Source organism: Rhinolophus hipposideros (assembly GCF_964194185.1).
Source record: "Rhinolophus hipposideros genome assembly, chromosome: 10".
Taxonomy (NCBI): Eukaryota; Metazoa; Chordata; class Mammalia; order Chiroptera; family Rhinolophidae; genus Rhinolophus; species Rhinolophus hipposideros.
Genome location: NC_138056.1, coordinates 21,356,231 through 21,384,087, shown reverse-complemented (window position 1 = coordinate 21,384,087; position 27,857 = coordinate 21,356,231). Strand labels below are relative to the sequence as shown.

Here is a 27,857-nt window from a genome sequence, read left to right as displayed (position 1 = left end):
TCCTGTGCCCTTTTGACATGGCTCCATCATGTTTTGAGCATTTCTTTACGTTTTGGCAACACAAGACGCTCCAGGTTCATCTTGTATTCCCCCCTGGAATCAACCACTTATGCAAGGAGCCCTGGTTCCCTTTATTGGATAATGGAATCTAGAAACAAGATCTGGGTGCTGGCTGTGTTCATTGCTATTGGGGGGTATTGATTACTCCCAGCCTTAGCAGATGACGCTAGGAAATATATATGTACACTACCCCCCCACACACACACACATCGGTCAGTCTCTCTCCCTCTCCCTCTCTCCTTCTGTCCCTTCGCTTTCTCATTCTTTGTCTGTCTGTCTGTCTGTCTGTCATCTGTCTGTGTATATCCAAACCTTGACTTCATACTGATGCCTTCAAATCCAGTCCCAAGTCTCAGGGTTCATGTTATGTTTCCCACTTTCCTTATTTCTAACTTCTTCTGATAGTAAGAACCCTTGCTCTTACTGTCTGCAGTATATTTATTTGTTCAACCCTAGTACACACAAAAGGTAGTTTCAGAATTGCTTACCTGTACCCCTGTGACAAACAGGTGGAGCTGCAGTACTGTACTTGTGTACCATTCTTTTCTTCTTTAGCTGATAGAATCCAGGCCACACCATGTTTCCTGGGTTGCTTAGGCTAGTTGTTGTCTTCCCAGCCCCTTCGGTGTGGTGGTGTTTTCATTTGGTATACAGTTGCGTTCGTCTGTTGCTGTTTATATTGCATTTTGAGCACACACACACACACACACACACACACACACACACGGTTGATTTTAATTGTTTACTTTTGGGGGATGTGAAATACTGTCATGGCTCCAAGACTCAGAGCTACACAAATAGAGAAACGTGCCTGCCGCCTTCTCATCCCTGCTACCTCTGTCCTTTCCCATTTCCACATTCTTTCCACCCCTTTCCTGTAGGTGACCAATGTTTTTACTTTCTGGTTTATCCTCCCTGTATTTCTTGTGTACCAATGAGCCAATACATGTATATTTTCTTATATCCCCTTCTCTGGCTATATGGAGGCTTAAAGTATTCTACTATAGATACACTTTTTTGCTTTTTTCACTTAACAGTAGTATAGCCGGGAGATAGTGTCATATTCGTTCATATTCTTCCGTCATGAGCTTTATAAAACGTTGGTAATCAGAAAAATAGTTTAGCAGCTCAAGGATGAGTTTTAGAATTCTATAAGCATAGTGGTGATGGTGATGGTGATGACGATGATGTTAAATAGCATAAGCATGAGTCTTATGTGACCATCTACTGTATGCCATTCTCTGGGCCAAGCATTTTATATAGATTATCACACTGCATCCTTCCTAGAGCCCTGTGAGGTAGAGGTTAGCTCCGATTTACTGATGAGGAAACTGAGGCTCAGTCATATTTAGCAACTTGCCCAAGGTGACTAAAAATTGAGCCACAGTTTGAACCCATACACTCTCTCCCAAGTTTGTGCTTTGTGAAGGGCACACCAGCACTGTTACCCAAGTTCCTGGTTGAAAGAAAGCCATGTGTGTTTTTTAAAACCCAGGCACGTCCCAGGCCTTAAAACCCTCTTAATTGTGGGTCAGCTGCTGCTAAAGTTGGCATGCTGCCGACGGCAGGAACATGGAGGTGATTTACTGCCCGGCCGTTCCAAAGGCACGGCCCGTCCTTACCCAGCACCGGGAGTCCTGCCTGTAAGACAGGAGACAGGAGGGCTCCCAGGTGGGACCTGCCACCGGGTATGCAGTCATAGATCCCATCCTACACTTCCTTAATCGCCAGCCAGGATAGCCAGCGCCACGAACGGGAAAGCACGCTACCCCACAAGGCTGCTTGGTTAGCAGGACACTCAATCCAGCCCAAATTACTGCAGTTTCTGTGAAAACTGTTTGTACAGCAGGAGTGGAAGGAGATTTCTATGAGCAGGAGTCTGGCTTCTGTTGTGAGAAGTGACAGCCTTTGGCAGAGAGGCAACCCAGTGAGTGGGTTGAGAGCATGGCTTCCGGGGTCTGCGTGCCAGGGTCCTCACGCCAGCGCCGGGCTTCCTAGTGGAGCCCCCTGGGGCAAGTCACCTCACCACTCCAAGCACATCTGTGAAATGGGGATAAGAACTATACCCATCTTGGTCGGGGGTCCCCAAGACTGCCCCAGATTCAGTAATTTGCTAGGATTCATAGAACTCAGCACATAATCATGCTCACGGCTGTGAGTTATTGCAGTGAAAGGATACAAAACGAAAGCAACAAAAGGAAGAGATGAATGGAGTAAAGTCCAGAGGAAACCAAGCTCAAACTTCTAGGATTCCTCTCCCAGTGGAGTCACACAGGATGCACTTAGTTCCCCAGCAACAAGTTATGACAACATGTGGGAATTGTTTTCTACTGGGGAGGCTTGTTAGAGACTCAGTGCCCAGGGTTTTTACTGGGAGCTGGTCACCCAGGCACCCTTTGCCTGGCATGCACCAAAAACCCCAGACTCGCAGAAGAAAAGCAGATGTTCAGCACATACTGCACTGTTTGCATAAATAGTTTGGGCACGGTGAGCCATTCTTATGTTGGGGTATTAAGGCCTGAGCCATGTGAAGCATGGGCCACACTGTCTAGTAGAGTAAGCACTTATTAAATGCAGGCGATTACATTGACAGTCGGGATGAATTCTGAACGGCTCATTAGCACCTTATGAGCAAGCTCCATCTATCATCCATCTACTCACCCATTCATTCCTTCCCTGTTCAGCACGTTTTGACTGAACCTTGCTGGTGGAGTGACTGCGGGGGCCTCTCTGGGACCTTTGACGCAGCGGGATTAGCTGTTTCCTTCATGAGGACGGTGCCTGTGGGCTTCCAGTCTGGCTGGGTATCGCAGGCAGGGGGTGGTGGTTAGGCGTTTGGAGACTTCAGGGTAAATGTCGGAGGACCCACTGGCACACCCAGCGTTAGCGGGATGGGTATGCAGCGGCCGGAAACCTTAACCTCCTCATGTCTTGCTGTTTGTTCTCTTCCTCCTCCTGCAGCCAAAGCTAAATCAAAATGCGGCCCGACGTTCTTCCCCTGTGCCAGCGGGATCCACTGCATCATCGGTCGCTTCCGGTGTAATGGCTTTGAGGATTGTCCAGACGGCAGCGACGAGGAGAACTGTAGTAAGTGCTGGGAGCTCACACTCTGCGGCCGCGGCCCTTCGTTCACCCCAGTCGGCCCACCGCCTCCATACCGGCCACGCTCGTCTTCCTGGGCCTCCACCCAAAGCCTCAGACATTTTCTAATGTTGCCGGGAGTCTATCCTTTACCACTTACTTCCGTCTTGTGCAAATGTGTAAATGCTCAGCTGCCATTTATCGGGGGCTGACAGTTGTGCTGCAAATGCAGGCATATTATCTCTGTGAACAGATGAGGAACCTGAAGTGTGGAGAGGTGAAGGGCCATACCCCGTGTCACACAGCTCACAGCGAGCAGAGCCACTTCTAGGCCTAGTGAGACCCGCATCTGATCGACTCTGCCACGAAACAGCCAGGTTTATGTGCTTGCTTTCCTTCTTTGAATTCTTTAAGGAAAAAGGTGTTTATGTATTAATTATATACTTGCAATAAGAATGGATTTTCGAAAAAAAACAATGCAAACAGTATGAAAAGCTAAAGATCTTGACTTGGGACCACCCCGATTCCTTTTACTTGCTGTATAATATTTTGTGGTATCAACGCATGCACACACACACACACAAACACACAGACACACACACACACCCTCTTGTTCTCTCTGTCCCACTCGTGCCCCTTAGCAGTCGGTGAGGGGCATCACTGCTGTGCTTGGCAGTCCCTTCTTTCCCTCCATCTCTGTGTCCAAAATCACTTCCCACACAGCAGCTGACCTTCTGGTGTCTCTCCCCTGCCTGTCATACTGTCCCGTCTCTCCCAGCGAGTTGCTTTGTGCCTGCTGCTGGGCACACTGCTCACTGTTTCTTCTTCCGTTCCCCTTAAATATTTAGACCGCTAGCGCCTTTGTAGCTGTCGCCTTTGTAGCTGTCGTCGGCTCTGGGCACATTTACACATTTGTTTTGTATGCCTACATATTTTAATAACTTTTTTCTTCTGATTATTATTATAAAGAAGTTACAAAATGTAGAAAAGGATAAAGAGGGAAACAGAACCGCCCAAAATGAAACACTTAATATTTGGGCGACTCTGTGCCAGTCCCTTCTCTCTCTCTCTCTCTCTCTCTCTCTCTCTCTCTCTCTCTCTCTCTCTCTCTCTCTCTCTCTCTCTCCTCGAATGTGCTGAATTCAGATGTCTTCTTTAATGTGACCATTTTCTCACATTATCAATTTTTTTCAAAATAGAAATTTTAATGCCTTCAGTGATTGTTTTGATAAATTGATTTTTCCCATCTTGTCGGTGCTATTTTAAGTCCCTAAAGAGGAGGGTGGCTGTCTCCTGGGTTATTTATGTCTTTCCAGGGAACAGTCATTACTACACCCTCCCAGCAGGGACATGGGGAGTGTATAACTCTTCCATCTGCCTTCTCCTGTTGCCTTATTTCATCTTCAGGGTCTCAAATGGCAGAAATACAGCATAGCTGCTAGATTGTCAAATGGTTGGTAGAGTGGCTGAAACCCACCATGACAGGGAGGCTGCGTATCCCTGACAGGGTTGGGGCCAGACTGAGCAAAGTGACTCTGGAGCTGGAGCGTCTGGCCGCAGATTAGTGTTTATCCTAATTAGGCACAAGATGGGTATGCGACGCGGTCTCTTTGCACGCCATTTCCTTGTCTCTTAAAACAGTGCTGAGAGCCTGCTTCCTGGGGTGGTTGTGGGAGTTAGATGAGAAAATACCTGAAAACTGCTTAGTGTAGTGGCTGGCACGGCATAATTGATTTTAAAAATATGTAGTGACTTAAAAATATGTAATGATGTAAAGGGAAGACCATAATTATTAGGCTTTCACCTTTGGCTTAGGATGCCCAAGGACATACTTCTTTTATATTTTATTTAGTGTGTGTCAGCTTGATCTCTGCTTCCTACTGGCCATGGGGATCTTATAATCCAAGGGGAGAATTTTATATATATATTCATACATATATGCTGGAGAGTAATCCAATGGCTATAAAAAGCAAGAGTGACACATTATAGTAGGTACAGTCTACAAGATTGTGTCATCCTGTGTATTTAATTAAAGACCCTGTATGTTTTAAATGTTTGGATATTGGTCTTTAATTGTCTGAGTAAATTATATTCATTCTAAATTAAGTCAGTGGGGATTAAGCCAGCATTTTCTTCTGGCATATGTACCATTTAAAAACAGTGGTCCTCATTATTTTGAAAACGGGTAAATAAAATAAAAGAATCAACCCTTACCCTCCCACTCCTATATGGATTGTACTTCTGAGTAATTAAATACCTGAGTTAGGAAAGTTCTTTATAGCTGGTATTATAAAGAATACCAGCTATAAAGAATGAGAGAATTAGACGATCTCTCTTTTGTAACCCTTAATTAAGAAATGGACCATCAATGGCTGCTAAAACCATTAGATGAAGAATTGATGGGGAGCTTTATAATGGATGGATCATGATGAAAACGCCTGAAACCAGCAGTCTTTTCACAGACAGCTTTGAATCAATATTGTACCACTTCTAGCAGAATGTAGGAACCCTATCACTCCATAGATCTCTTTATGTTATAGTTGTCTTAGGACATCCACATACATTAAAAACTCCAAAGGGCAATGTTTTAATTTTTGCTTTAAGTTTTTGAATATATTTTAAAGAACTCCAGAGAAGAATAGCCTACTATATTTACCCAGATACTTGCTATTTTGGTTGCTCTTCCATCATTCCTGGTGTTCCTTCCAAGTCTCCCTCTGGTATCATTTCCCATCTGTCTGAAGAACTTCCTTTAAGAATTCTTTTAAAACAGATCTGCTGGCAACAAATTCTCTTCGTTTTCCTTCATCTGAGGATGTCTTTATTTCACCTTCATTCCCAAAGGATATTTTTATTGCATATAGAATTCTGGGTTGACAGTTCTTTTCTTTCAAATGTTGTGCCACTTCCTCTGGCTTCTGTGGTTTCCGATGAGAAATTTGCAGTCATTTAAATTGTTTCCCATAGAGAATACATCATTTTTCTCTGGCTGCTTTGATTTTTTTTTTCGTCTTTAGTTTTCAGCAGTTAGATTAGAATGTGTTTGGGTATGAGGATTTCTCTGAGTTTATCCTCTTTAGGGTTCTGTTTGAATCTGTCGGTTTTTGTCTTTTGCCATACTTAGTACATTTTCACCTACTGTTTCTTCAAATGTTTTATAAGTACCTCACTCTTCCTCCTTTCCTGATAACTAGAGATCTTTTATTATTGTCTCACAGGTTCCTGAGGCTCTGTTCAGTTTTCAATCAGTCCTTTTTTTCTTTTTATTGTTCAGATTCAGTAATTTCTATCTTTTATCATGTTTGCTTTTTCCTCTATCATCTCCAATCTGCTTTCAAGCCCAAACAGTGCAGTTCTTTATTATTTTGGTTACTATATTTTTTCAGTTCTAAAATTTCCTTTTGGTTCTTAATACCTTCTGCTTTTTGCCGAGACTTTCTATTTTCCATTTGTTTCCAGAGTGTTTGTGATTACTCATTAGAGTATTTGTACAATGGTTGCTTTAAAGTCTTTGTTACATAATTTCAACATCTGTCTTGTCTTGACTTTGGTGTCTGTTGATTATCTTTTGCTATAAGAATTGAAATTTTTCTAAGTTTTCATAGTCTAAGTAATTTGGGGTTATATTCTGAATATTTTGATGGCTATGTGTAACACTGGGTTTTGTTTAAATCCTATAGAGAATGCTTATATTTTTTGTTTTAGTAGACAAATGAGCCCATTGGGTCAGGCCACAATTCCTGACAGCTCTCTGTGGGTTGTGGTTGCGGTAGTTTTCAAACTATTTTTGCAGTGCTGTTCGTATCTGCCCTGCAGACACACCTCCTGGCGGTCAGTCTGGGACCTGGGTCATGGTCTGCGGTTCAGTCCTCACTGCCTTTAGTGTGCTGATTAGGACCAGATCTGTGCAGGAGCAGCTTGGGGATCAGCCTAGGAGTTCATAAATAACTTTATGGAGTGGCTTTCCCAAGTTCCTCCCTCTCCACAATGTCTCATGCTTTCCAGTTTCCTGGGACTCTGAGAGGGGAAAGAAAAGTAAACTTACGGACTATTCAGTAATAGAACGAATTTTGGTGTTCTTCCCCAATTGGCCTGCTCCAATTTACTGTTTAGAATCTAAAAATAAACGCTACAAGTATTCTGTCCAGGTTTTTCGTTTTTGCTGCACTCACTGGGAGAGTCAGGGTGGGGTGTGATTACTGCATCTGGCCTGGAATTGGAACCTCCCATAAGTCAGTTTTAGCATCACAAGAAAAGAGACAACCAGATGTTATTTGTTTGTGCCTTCTGATATGACCCAACAGGAACACATTTCACTTCTATGAGGTATTTCTGCCAAAAATATCCAGCCCGAGTCTGACTGAGCCTCCAAAGCTGTCTTAGTCCGTTTGGGCTGCTATACCAGAAAAACATAGATGGGTGGCTTCACCACAGAAACCTATTCCTCAAAATCCTAGAAGTCCAAGATCCAGGATCCCAGCACAGTCAGGTTCTCGGTGTGGCCCCTCGTGCTGTTTGTGACCTCACATGGCCTTCCTGGTGTGAGGACACAGAGAGGGAAATCCGTTGGCTCCTCCTTATGGGCACTGATCCCATCATGAGATCCCCATCTTCATGACCTCATCTAACCCTAATCACCACCCAAAGGCCCCACCTCCTATGACCAGCCCATTAGGGATTCTGGCTTTAGCATGTGAATTTCAGGGGACATAACATGTAGTTCATAACACTGTTAGTTTACAGGAAATCCAGGCCCAGAGGAATGTGTTAATGACCCCATGGGAAGACAGTCTTCCAGAACCAGAATGTTGGAAATGCTTCAGGACTGAGTTTCATCCATTAATACATTCTAAGAAAAAATAGAGGAAGCAGGAAGCTATGGTTTGACAGAGAGGAAGAGGGAGAGGGAAGGACATTAGTTTCAGACATGCAGAGTTTGAGATGAGGGGTGTTCAGGCAGAGATGTCCATGATGTATCAGGATAAAGATGTTTATTGCTAGAGGAAAGGTTTGGGGACCCATCCACAGAAAGGTGGTGGTTGGAAGCAGTGGGATTCGATACAAGGCAGGCTTGGGTGTTAGACAGGAGGTCGCTATGCCCAGGAAGCCTTTATAGGAAGGAGGAAACAAACTGCCATTAGTAACGAATCAGAGTGCTGCCACTGGCACTGAGCTTCGTCTAGAGGGGTTTTGAAAATTCAAATCCTCTCAGTGCTTAGAGGCTGGGATAAGGCAAGCGGTACTGAATCTTTGCATCCTGCCTCTTGCCAGAGTGCCGTCCCCTTCCCCTCCAGCAAACACGGAAGAGATTCTAGCTCCAGAATGTGGCTGCATGTGGGTTACACTCAGTCTCGGCGGCTTAGGGCTGCTGGGAGAGGCCTTGTTGAGGGAACTTTGAAAGGAAGGCAAGAACTTGGAACTGGATATAGGCAGGCCACCTTGTCTCCTTTGAAGGTGGGGGCTTCAAGCATTTTACAGGCCACAGAGGGAGCAGTGCTTGTTCATGGAACGGGTTATTTGCAGAGAGACTTGGGGCCAGGCATCCTTTTTCCTGGAACAGAGGAAGACTTGGGGCAGCTCCGTTTTCCCCCAGTTGCCTGGTTTCTAGGGAAATGGAATTGGGACAACAAGATCTCCATGAGATTTGGATGCGGGTTGAGGAAATGAGCAGTAACCACCATGGATGGGGAGCAGATGGGAAATGTGGGGGCTGGTGGTAAGGATTTTCTCATTGATGTATTTTGTCAAGAACCCTGTGAGGTGGAAGAAGGGCTGACTTCACAGACTTTAAATGGATTAAAGGCGACATTCCCTATGTCCTACTGGAGACAGATTGCTTCATTTCCTGCCTTGAAGTCGGTCCGTTGCTTTTGGGCAACCTCAGTGGGCCCTTGGTCCTTTCCTTCAGATGTAGTTGAAGTCAATGCCGCCAGTTTAATTAACCACTGACCTTAACCTTAACTCATTTCATCCTCCCTCTGGCAGAGAGAGACAAGTTTTCTTTGCTGGGAAACAGATCCTCAGAGCCTGTGTTTGTTGCGGTGATAACTGAGGAGCTTTGGAGTCCGCAGCTGAGTTTTTCAAGTTCATGTTGCAGACAATTTTCTCCATCCCTGTTGACATAAATACTGTAAAATACAATGTTCCTTTCCCTAGTTAACCCAGTAAAATAGTACATTTTTCAGTGACTGGTAAACCCTAACAAGGAGAAAGAAAACATACATTTGGAGCACATTCAGTATTGCTGGAAGATAGGGAGACGTAACATCCTAACTTTCAAAGCGTTTTCTGGTCAGTTTAGGAACACAGGGTCCTGGCTGGGGCTCCAGGGGTCCACAGGAACTCCTAACACGTGACCCCTGGTTGCCCAGAGCCTATGGCATTGGTCCACCATAGTCCCACATACACGCGCCCTGAAATTTGGCTAAGCCTGTACATGGCTGCAGAGGCCCTAGAAAAACTGTAGGGAAACTTGAGCTGTCTGGGAACTTTGAGGGAGGTTTGCCTCTCTGGTTAAGTGAGTCTGCCTAGTAACTGAGCATTTACGCCTTTGGGGACCATCGTGGACAGATGTCTCTGGAGATGTGTTGCCTCTTGGTTTACTCAGTGTTTGCCTTAGTTGGTAACCACGCAGGGCCATTCTTAGGAACAGTAATTTTTAGACTGGGTTATATAATCCATGGTTGCCTTCAGCTCCTTTTAGAACTTTCTGGTTTCTTTGGAAACTATCTTAGGCTGCTCTGCTTGTGGAATTCTTAAGGCTGTTTTTTTTTATAGCTTTTCTTGTTTCCTCCCATAGTTGTCAGCTTTTATTTCTTGCTGGCAGTTTGTCTGCAAGGTGGCAAGCAGCATGGCCTCGCCCTCCTAATTTGCTGTGTCCTTGGGAACTGGAACACAAACCTGCTTGGAATTTACATAAACAGAATCAATCCAACCTGAAGGAGGTGGGAGGCTTGAGGGTCTGTCCCTGAGGAAGCTCCCGGCATTGGAAGGGCGTGGACACCGTACCCGTGTGTCTTGATGTTTCCGAGGCTGGGGTTGGGAGTTGGGAACATCTTCTGCCTTTGTCTGCCCTGCACTGGGCAAGGGGGGGTGGGGAGAGAGGCGGGGAGCACAGTGTTCTATGAGGAGCCCTTGAGGAGGAGGAATCCAGGTGTGTTGTTTGCCAGCATAGGTACCTGTGTCTTCTGAGCAACTGGCACCTAAGTGTGAAAGACACTAAAAACTGTGTGTGTGTGTGGGGGGGGGGGGGAGCGCCGCAGAGCATTTTGTGAGGAAGAACACAGGAAAAGGAAAGGGAGTGATCACTGAAACACTTCTGCCAGACTAGACTCTTAAAATTTCTTTAGCGAGGTCTTTCAAACATACTGAAAAAGAGATGTAAAATTAAATAAACCCCTGCACTCCTAACACCCTGTTTTAACAATCCTGTTACCTATAGTTATTCTGATATTATTGTAACTATACTAACCATCGTTAATAATACTAGATTCCATTATGTTACAACGATATTATAACTGTTAACTGAAGTTAATCATACTGTGTTGTATATTTGAAAGTTGCTGAGTAGATCTTTATTGAAAGTTCTCACCACAAAGTAAATTTGGTAATTGTGTGTCGTGGGGGATGTTAACTAGACTTACGGAAATGATCATTTCACCATATATACAAATATCCAATCATTATGTTGTACCCCTGAAACTAATATAATGCTTTAGGTCAATGATGTCTCAATTAAAAAATCGTATTACCATGTTGCTTAATTTGCTTCAGATTTTTAAAATAGTAGGACGTCCCACATGTCAGAAGTCTGCAGTATACTGTTCTGGGGTCCTGTGCTGCTTCTCTCCAGAGGTATCCCTCGTCCTGAACTTCACATTGGTTCTTTCAATGCAAGTTGTTATTATTTCACTATATATTTTTGTAGCCGTCAATAACAAACAGGATTCTTTTGCATAGGTAACTTCATAGAAGTGGTACAACACTGTACATAAGTCTTCTATAACTTGCTTTTTTCCCCCTATTATATTTGTGAAATTTCCCTCTGGGCCATTGATTTTTCACTGCTGTTGGTAAACAGTGACCCCTGGACCAAATTTGGCCTACTACCTGTTCTTGTAAATAATGTTCTATGGAACATATAGAACGTTATTTGTTCTTTGTCCTTTGTTTATGAATTTTCTCTGGCCATTTTGCACTAAAGAGGCCAAGTTGAGTTGTTAAAACAGAGGTATAGACTGAATGGTTAGCAAAGCCTAAAATATTTACTATTTGGCCCTTTAAAGAACAAGTTAGCCAACCCCTACTGTAGAATCCTGTTGTAACAATGTAGCACATTGTACCTATTCTCCTGTCTGAACATTTGGGTCATTTCTAATTTTTTTTTTTTAATTTAAAAAAAATGGTGCTTCAATAAATCCACATTTTTTCGTTTGTTTGTTTGTTCAGGATTCTCCCTAGAGTATATAACTGGAAGTGAAATTACCGGGCTGGAAGGCATGTGCACCTTAAACTTTACCAAATTTGACTAAATTGGTCTCCAAGGTGGATCTACCAATTTGCACTCCCACTGGTAGTCTGTGAGACTTCCTGTCCCTCCACATCCTTGCCAACAATCTGGTATTTTAAGACCTGAAGTTTGGCAAGTCTGATGCGGTTCAAGTGGCGCTTCATTACCAGTAATGGTCAATGTATTTTGGAGTTGTTATTAACCATTTGCCATTATGGGAATTCCTGATGATGACCTTTGCCCTTTTTCCTATTTAGTTGTTGTCTTTTCTCCTTTTGCTTTACGAGAGTTCTTTATATATTTTGGCTACTGGTCCTTTCAGTTATATGCGTTACAACCTGTCAGTAACTTGGTTTTCATTCAGTTGGGTTCTTTACCACACTGTGTCTTAAGGTATATAGTCTGTAGGCTTAGTTCATCTTGAAGATACGTGTGACCTGTATGTACATATACTTACATATATAGTCACATGTAGGTAGTAGGTATGTGCGCACACACACACGTGCACACATAAATGACTTCTTTTCCTTGGAAAGGGTTGCATCCTCTGAGTTTGAAGAAAAGGAAGTAGTTGCCAGCAGGGTCAGCAAGGTTGACCCAGCACAGCCTTCCCCACTGGGGTGCTCACAGCCGCTTACAAACACCCCATCTTGGAGCAATTAGAAGCTGTCTGTTTGAGTGAGCTGCCTGTTGCTGACACTTTGGCTGTGTAGATGTGACCCACAAGGTCCCAGGGAAGCTGAAGGCCACCGTGGTGGGATACAAAAGGTTTGGAAGGCTGCCTCGGACAGAAACGGAATGTGATTGGTGGTTTTGGGTTTCCCCATTTTGGTTTTGGCTGAAGTCAGACCTTGGTTTCAGCTTGATCAAGTTGAACCATTCTGTGGCCCACAGCGATTTAAATAATTAAAACTCCCATGTTCAGGCCAGATTACTTTGGTTTAACTTTGCATTGGTCCATCATCTTCAAAACTGCCTTCCCCTGTCCCTCTACATCCTCTGACCTTTCAAATCTTTCAAATAAAACTTTCTTTCTTTTCTTTTTTTGAAAATTAGTTTCAGGTCTACAAAGCAACATAATAGACGTTTACACCCCTCATAAAGTGATACCCCCCCCCATTTACTCCTCTGACATCGTATATAGCTGTTACAACACCACTGACTATATTCCCTGTGCGGTACTTGACACCCCCTGCCTGTGTGTGTGTATATATATACATGTATGTATGTATATGTGTATATTTAATTGTAGTTAACATTCAGTATTATTCTACTGCAGCTTAAGTGTGCAGTGCAGCGGTCAGGCACGTGCACAGGCTATGAAGTGACCCCACTGACGAGTCCAGTGCCCGTCTGGTACCCTGCTCGGTCTTTACAACATTATAGTCAAATCAAACTTTCTGAGTTGAATGGTTAAAAAATAATCCTGCAGTCCTTCGGGTTTACAGAGCCCCGTAGAATGTACAGTCTTTGCAGCCATGATCTCTGTGTATCTTAACAATATCTCAGTGGAGCATACGGGGAAGTTCTTTTCACTGGGTGTTCTTTTCACAGGCCGCTCTGGCCGCCGCTTTGTATCTGGGATTTTTATGCTTTTGTAGAACTGAGGTTTCAATAAAGTTTCAGTTGCATGACAAAAAATAGATACATACAGCTGCTGTCGTCTAGCTGAGGACCAGTGAGAGGCACGGAGCTGAGTTGCTGGGTTGACCCTGACCCCATAGCTGTCTTCTGTGCTGGGCCCGATGTCCCACTCTGGTGCTCCTTCCACAACCTGTAATTCGGAGGCGAGCTCACTTCATTACCCAAGCTCCAGGATGACCCCTCTTCATTGTCACCAGTATCTCCTTCAGAGAGGGCCACACTCTGGGGGACCAAGACTGACATAACTAGGGGTGACACATCTAACAGTCCCTGAGCTTGTGCTACGTGTCAGGCTCTGCACTGTGCATTTGCTCACATGCCAGCTCAGTTGATGCTCAAATGAATGCTGTGATAGCAGGATGAGCTTCACGGGCCTGTGACCGGCACAGCCGTACAGGGCCTGTGCTTAGCTTAGAAGGATGCCATGCTTGCTTTTACACCCTGCACTTGCCTTCCTGAATTTTTCAATAATTTTTGTGCAGTCGGCCTCACATTTTCCAGTTTGCACTGGGCCCTGCAAATTATGCAATTGGTCCTGTCCACAGATCAAGAAACCGAGGCTCGAGAGGTAAAGTAATTTGCCCAGCATTATACAGCTAATAACTGGCAAAGATGGGACTGGAGTAATTTCTACTTTGCCACTTCATTTATTAAAAATAGAGCCCTGGAAGAGCCTTGTTTGAATTGCATTGCAAGGAACCGGGAAGCAAAGTAAACTGAGCTATAAAAATACTGATTTTCTGTGGAGATTTGCTTATGTGCTGTTAAGTGGTTTTATGGTGACCTCACACTGGCCAGTTGCCACCCTTGTCTTTGGGTGGACCCTCTCTGTCATTTCTTTTGAGGTCCCTGAAAGTAAGTGGAACAGGGAGCCTCACGGGAGCCGGTCAGGCTGTTCAAGTGAGTTCATGGGCTTCTTTGCTATCAAAGAGACCCCTGAGTTTGCTCAGTGAGCCACAAAGATACATGAGGAATTAATTAGGGAGCTGGAAGGATCTGACATAGCTCCTGGACCAGATCATGCTATCGCTCTCTTGGTGCCAGCGATTCCTGGATCCCTGACTCAAGCTACTCCTTCTGGCTTTGCTTTTCTCTGTGTGTCTCTTATGCTCCCAACCATTCCACTCCCAACTCTCCCGGGACATTCAGGTTTGCCCCAGGCCCCTCAAAGGCTACTGGCCTGCCTAGAGGTTGACCACTTGAGGTGAGGCATTGTCCTCTGGCCATGTTGGTATGTCATAGGCACCAGCATGATGACTTGGGCAAAGGACCTTTTAGAACGGGGCCGAATGCGTCTTGTCCCATCCAGGTCATTGGCTGGCTGGTCTTCCAGGACAGACGTGGAGTTGGCCATCTTAGAAAATGAACTCACTGCTTCCTGAAAAGGATATACTCCTGGCTGGAGAAGGTTCTGGGGGTTCCCATGGGGACTTGCTGGCCACCCTGGTGATGTGCTCTGTTTTCCCTTCACAGCAGCAAACCCTCTGCTTTGCTCCACCGCCCGCTACCACTGCAAGAACGGTCTCTGCATTGACAAGAGCTTCATTTGCGATGGGCAAAATAACTGTCAAGACAACAGCGACGAGGAAAGCTGTGAAAGTTCTCAAGGTAGGAAACACCCAAGCTCTAAAAAATAATTGCAACATCACACCACAATAACTCTGAAAAGAAGTTACCCTCAACCAAATGCAACAGCTGTATTTATTTTTGCACTTTACCTTGCAGCTCTTGTACACATGATTTTAACTATATAACACACCTACCATTCTGTTTTTCTCATTATTAAATATAATATGTACACTTTTTCTTCGATATTGAAATAGGCCCCAGCTGCATTACATGCTGTCATGGTGCTGTACTGTGGTGTTTTGAATTACTGCATTGTTGGGGACCATCAGAGTTGTTTCTTTCCACTGAATTACTTGTTCAGGATAAATTCCGCAGAGTGGGACATCTGAATGGTTCATGGCCACACCTCGCTGTACAGCTGTGTGAGATTACTTTTTTATTTTATGCTGCTGCTAGTATTGGAATACCTCAGGCATTCATCCTCTCCTGTTTTTTCCATACTTGCTAGTTTAGTAGTCATAGAATGATAGCTCCCCCAAATGCTTCAATTTGCATTTCTCAGATTATGAGCAAAGCTGACATTTCCCCCCATGTGTTTGCTTACTACTTTGTTTCCTCTTGTATGAATAACCTACTCATATCAGGGCTCTTGGTCTCAGAGCTGTTTTCTGAAAGCTGAAGGATGCAGTTGTGGGGATGGAAAAATAAGCTTTTTAGGGAACCCAGAAAGACACAGTGGGATCATATCCTTTCCTGTTAAAACTAACTAGATACATTTCTTTACTTATTGACTCTTTTTCAGTAAACATGTGTTTTCTTCAGTGGTAAGGAAAAAATGATTTAAAAATAGACGTACATTTTAAGGCATCCTAAAAAGTATATTTCTGTTATAAACTGGTATCATCTGTATGCAATCTTTACTGTTTTCACTTAATATTATATTGCTGTGATTCGTCCATCTTATTGTTTGTTGGTAGAGTTCATTTTCTTGACTGTTATTCAGTATTCCACTGTATAGTTGTACTACAGTTTATAGACTCACTAAAACTGTAAAAAAGAAAAGCAAGAGAAAGATGGTTAACTGGCTAACTCGTATATTGGGAGGTAGGGTAGACGGGATAAGCTCCATGAAGTTAGATGGAGGTTCTTTTCGAGGTCCTAGCTTTTATTTTGGTTGCTGTTTATTATGTTATTCAAAATGAATGAATAAACAAATGGGTTATGTGTAGACCACTGGTCAGAGTGGGTCACAAACTAAGGATTATGATCGATCCAAATCTATATGCCCAACGTCCATAGACAAGAAAGACAAAATATGCATCAACATAGACTTTGCCTAAGTTTGTGCAGAGAACAGCTCTGGGAGGTGATTCCTGGGCAGAATTAGCCTGAGTATCCGAGCCTGGAAAGTCCCCTCCATGAGTTTTCGTTTCACCAGTGGTTCTCAAAGTGTGATCCTCAGAGCAGCATTGCATGGCGACTCTTTGGAAATGCGGAGTTCACGCCACACCCCAGACCCACTGAGTCCACTGGGGAGCAATGTGTGGCTTCACAAGCCTTCCAGGAGTGTCACATGCACAGTACAGTCTGACAACCATTGTCGTACACTAACTTTAAAGAGGTTTCTCATCTTGTCATTTGCCTATGAGTTTCTCAACTTCTGATGGAACAACAAGGCGTTTCTAGCCTTTGCACACACTCAAGTTTTTATAAAACAGAAGTTATGCCAATATACCTCCTATGGCATGTGCCGTCGGTGGCGATAGACACCAAATGGGGGGACAGCAGTCACAAAGTCAAGGAAACATTAGGATAGATGGGGGGATTGAGGACATTTTTCTGCATTTTTAAAAATAAATTTTATTGGGGAGCAGTGTGTTTTCCAGGACCCATCAGCTCCAAGTCAATCTGTTGTTTTCAGTCTAGTTGTAGAGGGCGCAGCTCACTGGCCCATGTGGGAATCGAACTGGTGACCTTGGTGTTATGAGCACCGTGCTCTAACCAACTGAGCCAACCGGCCGCCCCATGCATGAGCCCATTTAGTCAAAATGTATCCTATCTGCTTCAGCTGAGATGGCGTGGAGAAAACTGACCCCAAGATAGGAATATGGTGCTTGAATTACTTTTCTTCTAATTTGATGAGAGTATGCAGGAGGGGTGTCTCCACGTTAGAGACACCAGCTTTGTGTGTGCCTCTCTTCCCTTTGATCATCCCGATTTAGTTCCAGTCCGTATCCTTGGCCTTTACCACCAACAACCATCTCTGTCAGGCATTGGGCGTGGAAATGGGACCACGGAAGTAGAGTCTTTACCATGCCTTTCTATTCCATCTGGGATGTATTAGAGACCAAAGAACACTGCGGTGGAATGGAGTTTTAGGGGGGCCTTCATTGATTAGAAACATAACCTGCTTACCAGATAATTCCAAAAGCAGTGGCTTTGGAGCAGGCTTGCATGTGGATTTTCTGTTGCGTACGAACTCTCCTTGGGAGAGCACATCTGAGGGTCAGCAGGTGCTGCCATGCGCGTGGTGGGTGTGGCCGGCACTCAGCTGGCCTCATATGTGTTGAATTCAATCCTAATCAAACAGATTCTTTCCAGCTTTGGAGAAGGGATTGAATGTGGCAGGCAGCCTTTCATGATCCCCAACTCCTGGGGTTCCTACCCTGGTATAATGTGATTTGGATTTTGTGACTGGCTTGTTTTCGGAAATGGTGGCAAAATACACGTAACATAAAACTGACGATCTCAACCATATTTTAAGTGTACAGTTCAGTAGTGTTATTTTCACATTGTTGTACCCCAGTCTCTAGAATTTTTCATCTTGTAAAACTGAACCTCTGTACCCATTAAACACTTTCCCCCTCCCTCCAGTCCTGGTAACCACTCTTCTACTTTCTGTCTCTGAATTTGACTTCTCTAGGTGCCTCTTACGAGTGTAATCACACAGTCTTTGTCGTTTTCTGACTGGCTTATTTTTTCAATTAGCATATTGCCTTCGAGTTTCATCCAGGTTGTAGCACGTGTCAGAATTTCCTTCCTTTTTAATTAAGGCTGAAGAATAGTCCATTGTATAACTGTACCACATTCTGTGTATCCATTCATCTGTTGATGAACACTTGCGTTGCTTCCACCTTTTGGCTATTGTGAATAATGCTGCTGTGAACATAGAGGTACAAATTGTGACTTGCTTTTAACAAAGAAAATGACATCAAAAGTGATAGGATGTCAGTTCCCAAGATTAGATTACAAGACTCTGGCATCTGTTTTGCTTACTGTTTCTCGCTCATGAGGATGGAAGCCAGCTGCCATGTTTTAAGCTGCCCCGTGGGTAGACCCCTGTGGCAGGATCTCGGGAGGGCTCTGACCAAGATAGCAACAAACTGAGGCCCGCCCAAAGCCACGTGGGTGAGCTTGGAAGGGGCTCTTCCTGGGCCAGCCTCGAGCTGTCCAAGGCCCTGGCAGACACCTTGATTGTATGTAGCCTTGTAAGAGGCTTTGAGTGAGAGCTAAGCCACTCCTGGATTTCCGATCCACAGAAACTGTGCAGTAATAAATGTGTGGTCTTTTTGAGTCTCTGAGTTTGGGGGTAATTTGTTACACAGTCAGTAACACATAGCCAATACACTGAATACCTCTCACATGGACCCTAATTCTGATTGCTCCAGTCACAGAGCTTATGAAGAGCTCAGGTGATGGTGAGGGGATCAGACCTTTGGAAGGAGATCAGGCAAGGTGCTTGTAAGGGTCGCCACAACTAAGTACCGACTAAACGTCAGGCTCCATTCCAAGCACTTTACTAGTATTCTCCCAGTTAGTTTTCATAAAGGCCATGTGAGAGGGAGTTCCTCTCACAGAAAATGAGCCCCATTTCTAGATGAAGAACCCAGGGAACAGAGCAGTTGTATATGAAGGCTGGCACAATTTCCCTCTTTTAATACTCAGCTTTTCCTTTGAGTAAGAAAGAGTACTGGTGCCTGTCCAGTGTCCCTCCTCCTGAGGAATGCTGGGAAGTTAAGCCCTTCTGAAGAAGCCACCAATGCCAGGGTAGTTAATTGGGTATTTTGGCAATCGAGATGCAGTTTCTTTATCTTGCTTGCTGTATCCTGATGATAACGCTTTAAGAGAATTTGGAAAGCTGGTCGTGAGGTTTGGCACCTCACCAGAAGCTAACAGTGACAGCTTTGTTCTGTTTCTTCTGCAGAAGTGTGTGTGTGTGTGTGTGTGTGTGTGTGTGTGTGTGTGTGTGTGTGTGAGAGAGAGAGAGAGAGAGAGAGAGAGAGAGAGAGAGAGAGAGAGAGAGAGAGAGAGAGGAACATAGTCCTTACTGGCCTTTTTGTCAGTGGATAGATAATGGGGTATCTCCATGTGCCAGGCCCTGAGCTGCATGCAAGTGTTACAGAAGTAGTCTTGAGCCCTCTTCAGTTGTGTCCTCCCCCCAAATCCACATGTTGAGGTTCTAAAAGCTAGTGCCTTAGGATGTGACCTTGTTTAGAAATAGGTTCATCGCAGGTGTAATTAGTTAAGACGAGGTCACACTGGAGTAGGGTGTGCCTCTAATCCAGTGTGATTGGTGCCCTTATAGAAGGTCAAATTTGGACATTGACAGGGACACAGGGAGAATGCCATGTGAACATGAAGGCCGGCATTGGGGTGATGCAGCTACAAGCCAAGGAACGCCAAAGATTGCCGGCAAGCCACCAGAAGGTAGATGGGAGGAGGCAGGCAACCAATTTTCCCTCACAGCCCACAGAATGAACCCGCCCTGCCCACATCCAGCCTCCAGAATGGTGAGACAGTACATTTCTGTTGTTTCAGCCATCTGGCTTGAGGTCCTTTGTTATGGCATTTCTTGCCACAAATACAGCCCCCCGGAAGTCCCACCCAGGCAGGTCACAGTCATGCACAAGGTGCCACAACAGAAATACAGAAAGGGGCTGTGAAACTGCCAGTGAGTGACCACAGTGCAGAAGCAGAGTGAGACGAGGCCCTTAGGGAGATGTGCAAGTCCTGGGTGCACGTAGGGAGTTGTGACGGCTGAGTCAGGGTCCTCTCGGTGGGGAGAGGTACTGGCCTACGGCTCTGTGGGGTTGGCAGAGCCACACTTGGGGAACAGGGCATCTCCCAGCTGGTACTTGGCAGTGTTCTTTTCCTGTACTTGGCTTGCCGGCCTCATTAACTCATTCTCCACAACAGTCCTGGAACTGGAGTCAGTGAAGCAGAAACCCAGCACGTTCCCTTAAAGTCCGGACCAAATCCATCAACATCTCTCTTTTCCGGGCCCCTGAGGACAGTTGCACTTGGTTCTTTCGCCTTCAGTCCTGAGGCTCCAGGTGACCTCAATTAGTCAGTGACCAACCCTGACTGGGGACCGGAGGCTGGGCTTACAGTGGATAAACAACAGCCACAGGAAGTGAGAATTAGGGACAGTGATTGCTTCTTACCCTAGCCTCTCAAATAAATCCCTGAAATAAAACCCGAGAGCTGAAGGAACCAAGGCAGAGGGTCCCTGTGGCTGATGGGCAGAGGGGTTGCCGATTGAAGCCACCACTGCTAACTCAGTGGCTTTTGGGTCTTTCACCCACTGTGACCAGGGTTATGTTATCTAAGGTTCATTACGGGAACTGTCCTTCCACACTGCTAAAATTCGAAGTTCCTTCACATGTTCCCTCCCGCCCCGGATATGGGGCCGGTGGTAGATTGGATTTGTATTTGGTGCTTCACTCCCTCCCCCTACCCTGTGATCTGGCGGAGTAGCCAGAGGAAATGTCCCTACCTCCTGGATGCGGGGCTTGCTTTGGCTATGGAATATTGGCAGACACGATGAGTAGAGAGGTTTGAAGTTGCTGTGCCCTTGTGCACGGTCTCTTGCCTTCCCGTCATCTGCCATGTGAAGAACATGGGGGAGCTCCTGGTCCAAAGAAAACGTGCTGTCACACGGAGCAGACCTGATGCCTGACCCCAATCCACAGGCTGGGGTCAGTCCCGGCTGAGGCCAGAAAGATATGGGTCTTGCCGACCTGTGAGCAGGATAATAAGTCTCTCCGGTTGTCAATCATTGAGATTTTTAAGGAGTGTCTATTACATAGGAAGAATTGCCTAATACCAGATCCTCATGAAATGCGTGCACGTCTGTATGTATTTACCAGGGAGTCATAGATTGCTGCTCTGTGCCAAGGGCTGTGCCCAGCCGACGCAGGGACATGCCAAATTTTGACAAACTTTAAGATGCCATCAAGTGTAAGAGCCACCATTATTTTAGGTTTTGCTAAGACAAAAATGCTGACAATTACTTTATGACACGCTTTTGATGTTAACATGCTTCTCAATTTCAGAATGTGAAAACATTGTGCATGTTAGAATGGAAGAACGGTAATAGGGAAGAAGTGTGATCTCTACTCTGATGGCACTTATCTTCTAGTAGGAAAAACAGGCGTTAAGTTGGTCACTCGAGTGAGGAATGTGTGGCAAAGGCAAACACAGGAAGCTCTGGAAGCGAATGACAGGAATCTCTGTAGGGTGGGGAAGGCCGTCCTGAGAAAGAGGTGCTGAATCTGAAACCAGAAGGGTAAGGGGGAGTTCACTGGGCAAGGCGGGCCATGTGGAGGAAGAAGGAACTACAGGTTAGAAGACCCAGAATTGAGAGACAGCGTGGTACATTTGAAGAACGAAAGATCCACAGGGCTCCTCTGGGGTGGACAGAAAGTGAATGACCCAGAAGGAAGCGGGAGCGGTCAGCAGTGGCCTATGGATTGGTGACCCAGGAAGCCACATTAGGGATGTTGGACTTCCTCGCTTCCTCCCGAGTGGGAAAGTGGGACGTCTCCTGTGGACAGTGGGACGTCATGGACGAGCCGTGGGAAGGTGACAGCAGTGGGGCGAGACAGCACAATGGCTTCTGGAAGCATTTCCAAGATTCGATGATAAACTGGATAAGGGTGGTAAGGGATAGAAACAGCCACACCACGCGTCACCGTGGGGATGTTAACGGAGAATCTGCCCTATTATTTTCCAGGGGTGCGTGGTTTTTGCCCTTTTCCTCCAGGCTCCCACTAGGTGAGGAAGTTGAGAGTAAAAGGAGCTTATGCTTTTGGAAGGGACTTTTGCTTTCTGTCATAAGATAAAGCCAAGTGACTGAGCAGCCAAAGATTATTTCTAGAGTTCACGATTTCTAGAGAAATCGTGGCAAGCATAAGATAGGGAAAGGGCTAGTTTTTAGTTTAGTTTTCCAAGTATGAATGGAAAAGAGCTTTCTTTTCTTTTTTTTAAATAGTAATCTTGGTGTAGGGGATCCAACCAAAAATGTCACAACCTAGAATTGGATGGGTGGTCAATATTTACCACAAAAGTCGTGGCCGCCAAGTGATGTCAAGAGCTTCCTTGGAGGGGCCCTAGGAAAGAATCGTCACCCCGAAAGAATTCATTCTGCTTTCCTTAGAGTAAAACTGCTGGAAGAATGCGGAAACCTTTTTTCCACTTTCCATCTGAGAGTTTGAAAGCCCAGCTGGGCTGGAAAAAGCAGAAATGCTGACTTCATCGGAAGAAACAGAAGGAGACCGGGAGAGGTTGATTGCTGCCTTTCTGTACCTGTGGGGTTTTTTTTCTTTTAATTGAGTGTTTGCATCATGAAAGCTTCCTTTCCTTAAACCACTGCAACAGGAGTTTGAGAAGTTCCACAATTTCCCTCATTTAGAAGCAAGTCAGGCTGATTGTCCGGTGAGGATAGTAATTGCTTCCTGATCTCGCAGCCGCTGTGGTAATCTTCAGGGCTTTCTTTAGTCCTCTCCGTTCCTTGCACAGTGCCCCCTGCTCTTCCCTCTCCTGGCTCCTGGCTCCATCTATCCCTCCCTCTTCCTGGCATGTGGGAGAGTCCCTCCTGGTCACCCGGCAGAGCGTGCCTCTTCCTGAGGCAGAGGGACCAATTTTCAGGGCAGTCAGACCAAGTGTGGGGCTTGCGGCCTGTCTGCAAGTCTTCTGTGCACGGTTTCTGAGCCGCGGGGCTGCTGTGCTGCTTAATCACGCAGGGGACCTTCTCAGTCCATGGGCAGCGTGTGGCCCTCAGCTCCCCACACCGCTCCCCACCAACACTTTGATTCTCTCCACTCTTCTTCCTGTTCATTCAAACTCAAATCATGTGCAGAGTGCCTGCTATTACCCGGCCCCTCCCAGGTTCTGGGAGAAATACAAAGCTGGATCACATCAAAGTTGCTCACCATCTGCAAGGGGGAAACGTAATGCCCTACAGATGAGGACCCTGAAGTATGCTAAATGCTGTGATGGAGGAATGACAGCATGCCATGGGAGACACGAGGACATGACTGGGACAGCGAGGAACCACTTTTTCCTAGGAGGATGTGACAAGGCTTCAGAGAAATGAGAATCTCCGCTCAGTCTTTAAGGATACACAAAAAACGGACCCATAAGCAAGCATGAGGCGGCATCTAGCTGGAGGAAGTCGCATATTCAAAGACAGGTTCCTTACGGCTGGAACAAAGTGTGCATATGCATGTGTGTGGGGTGGGGGTAAGTGGGGGGATATAGAGCCGTCAGGGTGGGTTGTGGCCAGTTTGTGGAGTCCCCCTCCCGGCATGCTTCAGTTGGAGGGTGGAGCCAGAGGGCGAGTATCAGGAGAAATGAGATGCTTAGCCCTGGAAAAGGAATTCCCAGGAGGGGCTGGCTGTCATTGTCGCCTGTGAGAATTCTGATTCTCTGTGGGTCGTACTGAGCTCTGCCCTCCCACGGGCAGGGGAAATCTAATTGACACTTGGGGATACTGTCCATGAAGCTGGGGAATAAAGATTCTCTGGATTCTCCAGGATGAGAATAGTTTGGGAGGGTAAATGACCCAGGGACTGAGCTGTGCACTGCTCCGTTTGCCTGGGGAGGCAGGCTTGCTGGGAGGTCTCCTTTGGCAGTGCACTCTTCTAGATGCTATGGGAAGTCGAGAATTCCAGGAGCTGCTCCGTTCTCTAGTAGCGTACTTTTCAGTTGGAGAGGAAGACCAGGAATGCACAATCACCCCTTTGACCAGCACTACTAACGTGGAAAATATCGCATTAGGTCTTGTGTTGGAAAGTACACGTGAATGCACCATGTATTCTGGATGCCAAGGTATCTTAGATGTGTTGTGTTAGCTGCCCCGTCCTCCGCCCCTTCTAGACTGTGTGTTCCCCTCAGGACCTTGGGAAGGGCCAGCCCTCCACTTTCCAAGACATTTTCCAACCCCCTCAGCCATTGTCGACTCACCTAGGCATGGACGCCTGACCCAAGGCCGGTCAGCACACGGGCTGGCCAGCGGTAAATCAGTGTCTCTCTGACTCACTCAGGGCTGAGTCAGTCTTAGGAGGAGAAGCAAACGTGTAGGGATAGGACACAGCCACGTGGAAGCCACAGCTGGGAAGGGCAGAATTCATAGCAGAGGGTTCTGGTCTTCCTAGAGGACGTGTCTAAGAGGCCAGAGGTGGCAGCCCGCCTCAGGGAGATGGAGAGAGGACTTGCTTTGTCCTAGATGCTTCCCAAGTCCCAGCTCTCGTTCCCAGGAAGCTCAGCATCTCTACCTTCCAGCGAGGCCTCTGTGACCTAGAGTGAACCGTTCTCTCCTTGGGAACTGACTTGAGTGGGTTGCATGAGATAATCTGTTGAAAAGAGTGGTCAGTGTCAGTGATTCATGGAGTCGTGGGAGACGTTATGTACTTCAGACAAGTAGGAAAGAAGGGGAAGATGAGGAAGGACAGAAAAGAAGGATATGGGCCATCCTTTGGGGACGTGTAAGATCTAGTTTCTGGTGTTTCTTCTCTGATCCTTTCTAACGTTAGGTTCTTAGTTTGTAAGATTGGAGGTGGTCCAGAGACTGTATTAGTTAGGAAATAGGCTAAGCTGCCAGAACAAAGAGACCCCATCGTACAAAATAAGATGGAGGTGATAGCTTAAATAACTGCCTTAAATAAGTTGACATTTTTCACATATAATACCCCAGGGATGAGCAGCCTGAGCCACCAGGGAGCTCTGTCCTTAGGGCTCTCAGGGCCACTCCATGGTCATTATTTCCCAAAGACCAGGAAGGAGGAAACAAGGTGAAGACCAGGTGGGGCCATCTCATCTTTAAGCAGATTACTCAAAAGTTGCATACACCACTTTTATTCATAATTCAGTGCCTTGAACTTAGTCACATGACCACTCCTAGCTGCAGTCTGTTCTTACGGGTACACATAATAAGTACCTAGTGGGTACTTATTGCTCAGCTAAAACTCAGGAATATCTATTCTGCAAAGGCAGAAAGGGGGAATAGAAGGATACGGGGGAATAATTAGCCCATCCCTGCCACAGACTCCTCTAGACTGAGCCAATAGTTCAGAGGTTGGTTTAGGCTGATAGCATGTCCTGTAGGTTTGTTGCACTGACCACGGTCAGACCACAGTCTTCCATCTGAGTGTCATTAGTTCACACAGCCGGAGAGAGAAGCTCAGTGTGTGCTTTGCTTCCTTGGGCTCTCTCAGACAAAACAGGTCTGGGCTGAACGCTCTGCAGTGCCAACAGGGGAAACTGAGGTGCACATCCAGGAGGGGCGTCTCTTCTGCATCCCTGAGTGTCTAGTTGAAGAGGTGCTTCATGGATTGGTTTCTTCTTTTATGGACCCGTGTACTGTAAGCCTGTGGTGACCCTTGGAGAGCTAAGCATTTACCTTGATTTTGGAGTTTGATCAGGGTTACATTGAGAGTTACTCTTTCAGTGACAGAAACCTGACTCAGATTTTGCTTTTTCTACAGAAATCAGTGGTCCTCAGATTTGGGTCACTTTGCATTGGAAGGGTATCTCCAAGGACAGATGTTTTCTCCTCATTAGCTGATTTATTATTAGGCCGTCTTTCTCACGCGGCTTAGACCTTCTATAGATTTTCCCTCCAACTCTTTTGGTTCACCAGTGCCTGCCTGCTTCCCTTCTGGAAATAAGCTGTGTATTTGGGGCCAGTGGCGTCTCCCTCAATCCTGTGCTATCCACAGGAAAGCAAAGCCCAACTACTTCTCTCTCTTTCTCCCAACCTCAGAGTGGCAGTTTTAAAGAATGTCCACAAATTCTCTGGCTTTCTTCTCATCAGGAAGGAGAACCTGTGTTCCTTCCCTTGGAAACAGGGCCAGCTTTTGTGACTATTTGGACTAACAGAGTATGACAGAAGTGATGCTATGGGTTTACCATGGCTAGGATGAGAAGGCTTATGCAGCTTGCTCCTTGCTCCGGGAACATTCCCCTCTTAAAAGTTTCAGTGGCCCTGTAAACAGTTCAAGTGCCCTCAGGCTGCTTTATTGTAAGGCAGCCCAAACTAGTCTGCACCGAGACCTCGGAGAGGCCCATGAAGAGAGAGAGGTTCCTGGGCAGCCCCCGGCTGCTTCAGCCGCTGTCTGATTGCAACAGTATGTGAGACCCGGAGCCAGAACTGCCGCTCCTTTCCTGAATTCCTGAGCGACAGTAACTGTGAGAGATAATAAAATGTTGCCGCTTTGAGCCATTAAATTGGGGGATGGTTTGTTATGCAGCAATAGCTAATGGGAACCTCAGTCGATCAAAAGGCATCTCACGCACCATTAATCTGCTCCCCGAGTTAGAGAAGCTGATGGGCTCGAATCCTCCGCTGGACCCCATGTTTCCCAAGAGAGCGTTCATGTATGTGCCGTTGTGTTTCTTACCTCTCTCCAAGATGGAGCTGCATACATAGGCCAGAAAGACTGCCGATCCCCAGACTCTGCTATGTCAGGTCTTGGTGACAGAGAGCTGTTCCTGGTCACCCGTCAGTCACAACATCCTCCATATGATGCCCCTCTTCTTCCTCACCTCAAGCATAATCCACTGAGGCTGTATGAGGTGCTTGGGACAGAAGCTGAGCCTGAGTTACTGACCCACTACTTCCTCAGCATGAGACAGAAACTTGGGGGAGTTTTGTTTTTTCTGTCAGTCCTATGCAAGGCTGGACACAGCAGAGCCTGTTAAATGGGAGAGCGTTTTCAAATTCCATCAGGCTTTGGGTATAAATTGTAGGAGCAAGCTGATTTCCAAGGCTTCTCCATCCCTTTAGCAACTGTATCAGCCATATGCGTGACATAACACATGAAGAGCCCAGACTTTGCATAAAGTCAGGTAGTAGCTCTGTTACCTTGGGAAAATTACTTAACCACTCTGAGCCTCTTCAGCACCAAGGACTGCCTCCAGGATTGCTGGAAGGAAAAGGGAGAGACGGCTGCAGAGCTCTTAGCTCAGAGCAGCTACCCCTGAGTTGGGGTCCCATTCCCCATGCGTCCACAGTCCCTGCAGAAAACCACAACTGTAGCTACCAACCTGAGCCTTTTCATCTTCGGAGAAACACCAAGTGTAAAAGAATCAGGTGAGCTCTCCAGAGTACTCTGTCTCTGACAGCTAACAAGGTTTTTCTCCTTCCTGCCTACCAGCAAGGAGCCAGGCCCCAGGCTTGGTTCCGTCTGGCATTTGCTTCCTGGCCTAGAGAAAAAAAAAAGGAAATAGCAGTGGAATATTCCAGAATATGAATGTATAGACATAGGTGGGGGTGGAGCAGAGCCCCCCACCAGCTAGGTGGGGATGGCGGATGTTCAAGAGGCGCTCTATTTTCTCAAGTGTCTCAGTAATAACTTACCCGGTTATGTTTTAGATAAACCGTCTTATTGGTAAATTACAGAAGTGAATCTCGTTCAGCAAGTATCACTGAGTGTGAGACACTTGGGGTACATCATTGCGCAAGAGAGGCCCCTGTATTTTGTGGTTCTCTCCATTTCTAAGGAATGGCATCAGTTTAAAAGCCATGTGTAAACCTTGATTAATTTGGAGGAAATTACTTTGGTCATTTATCAGGAAGAATAGAGACTTGTCTTCTGATTGCAAAGGAAATCTTTTAGAGTGAAGGTTGTCAGGTAGAATCTGGAAGAAAAAGAAGGAAAACCTCTCTGGTGTCACTGATCATTCACTCTAGACAGTCATACTTGGAGACAAT

General features: G+C 45.8%; 1 protein-coding gene across 3 annotated transcripts in view; it reads left to right on the top strand.

Moving 5' to 3' along the window:
* LDLRAD3 (low density lipoprotein receptor class A domain containing 3) overlaps positions 1-27,857 on the top strand; it is a 222,268-nt gene that overhangs the window by 99,909 nt on the left and 94,502 nt on the right. For 2 of the 3 annotated variants that reach the window (XM_081062969.1, XM_081062971.1), the window contains exons 3-4: positions 3,022-3,147; positions 14,768-14,902. In XM_081062969.1, the coding sequence (XP_080919095.1) occupies positions 3,022-3,147; positions 14,768-14,902 (261 nt within the window). The remainder of the gene's footprint in view (positions 1-3,021; positions 3,148-14,767; positions 14,903-27,857) is intronic. The other variant, XM_081062970.1, reaches the window with a different exon arrangement.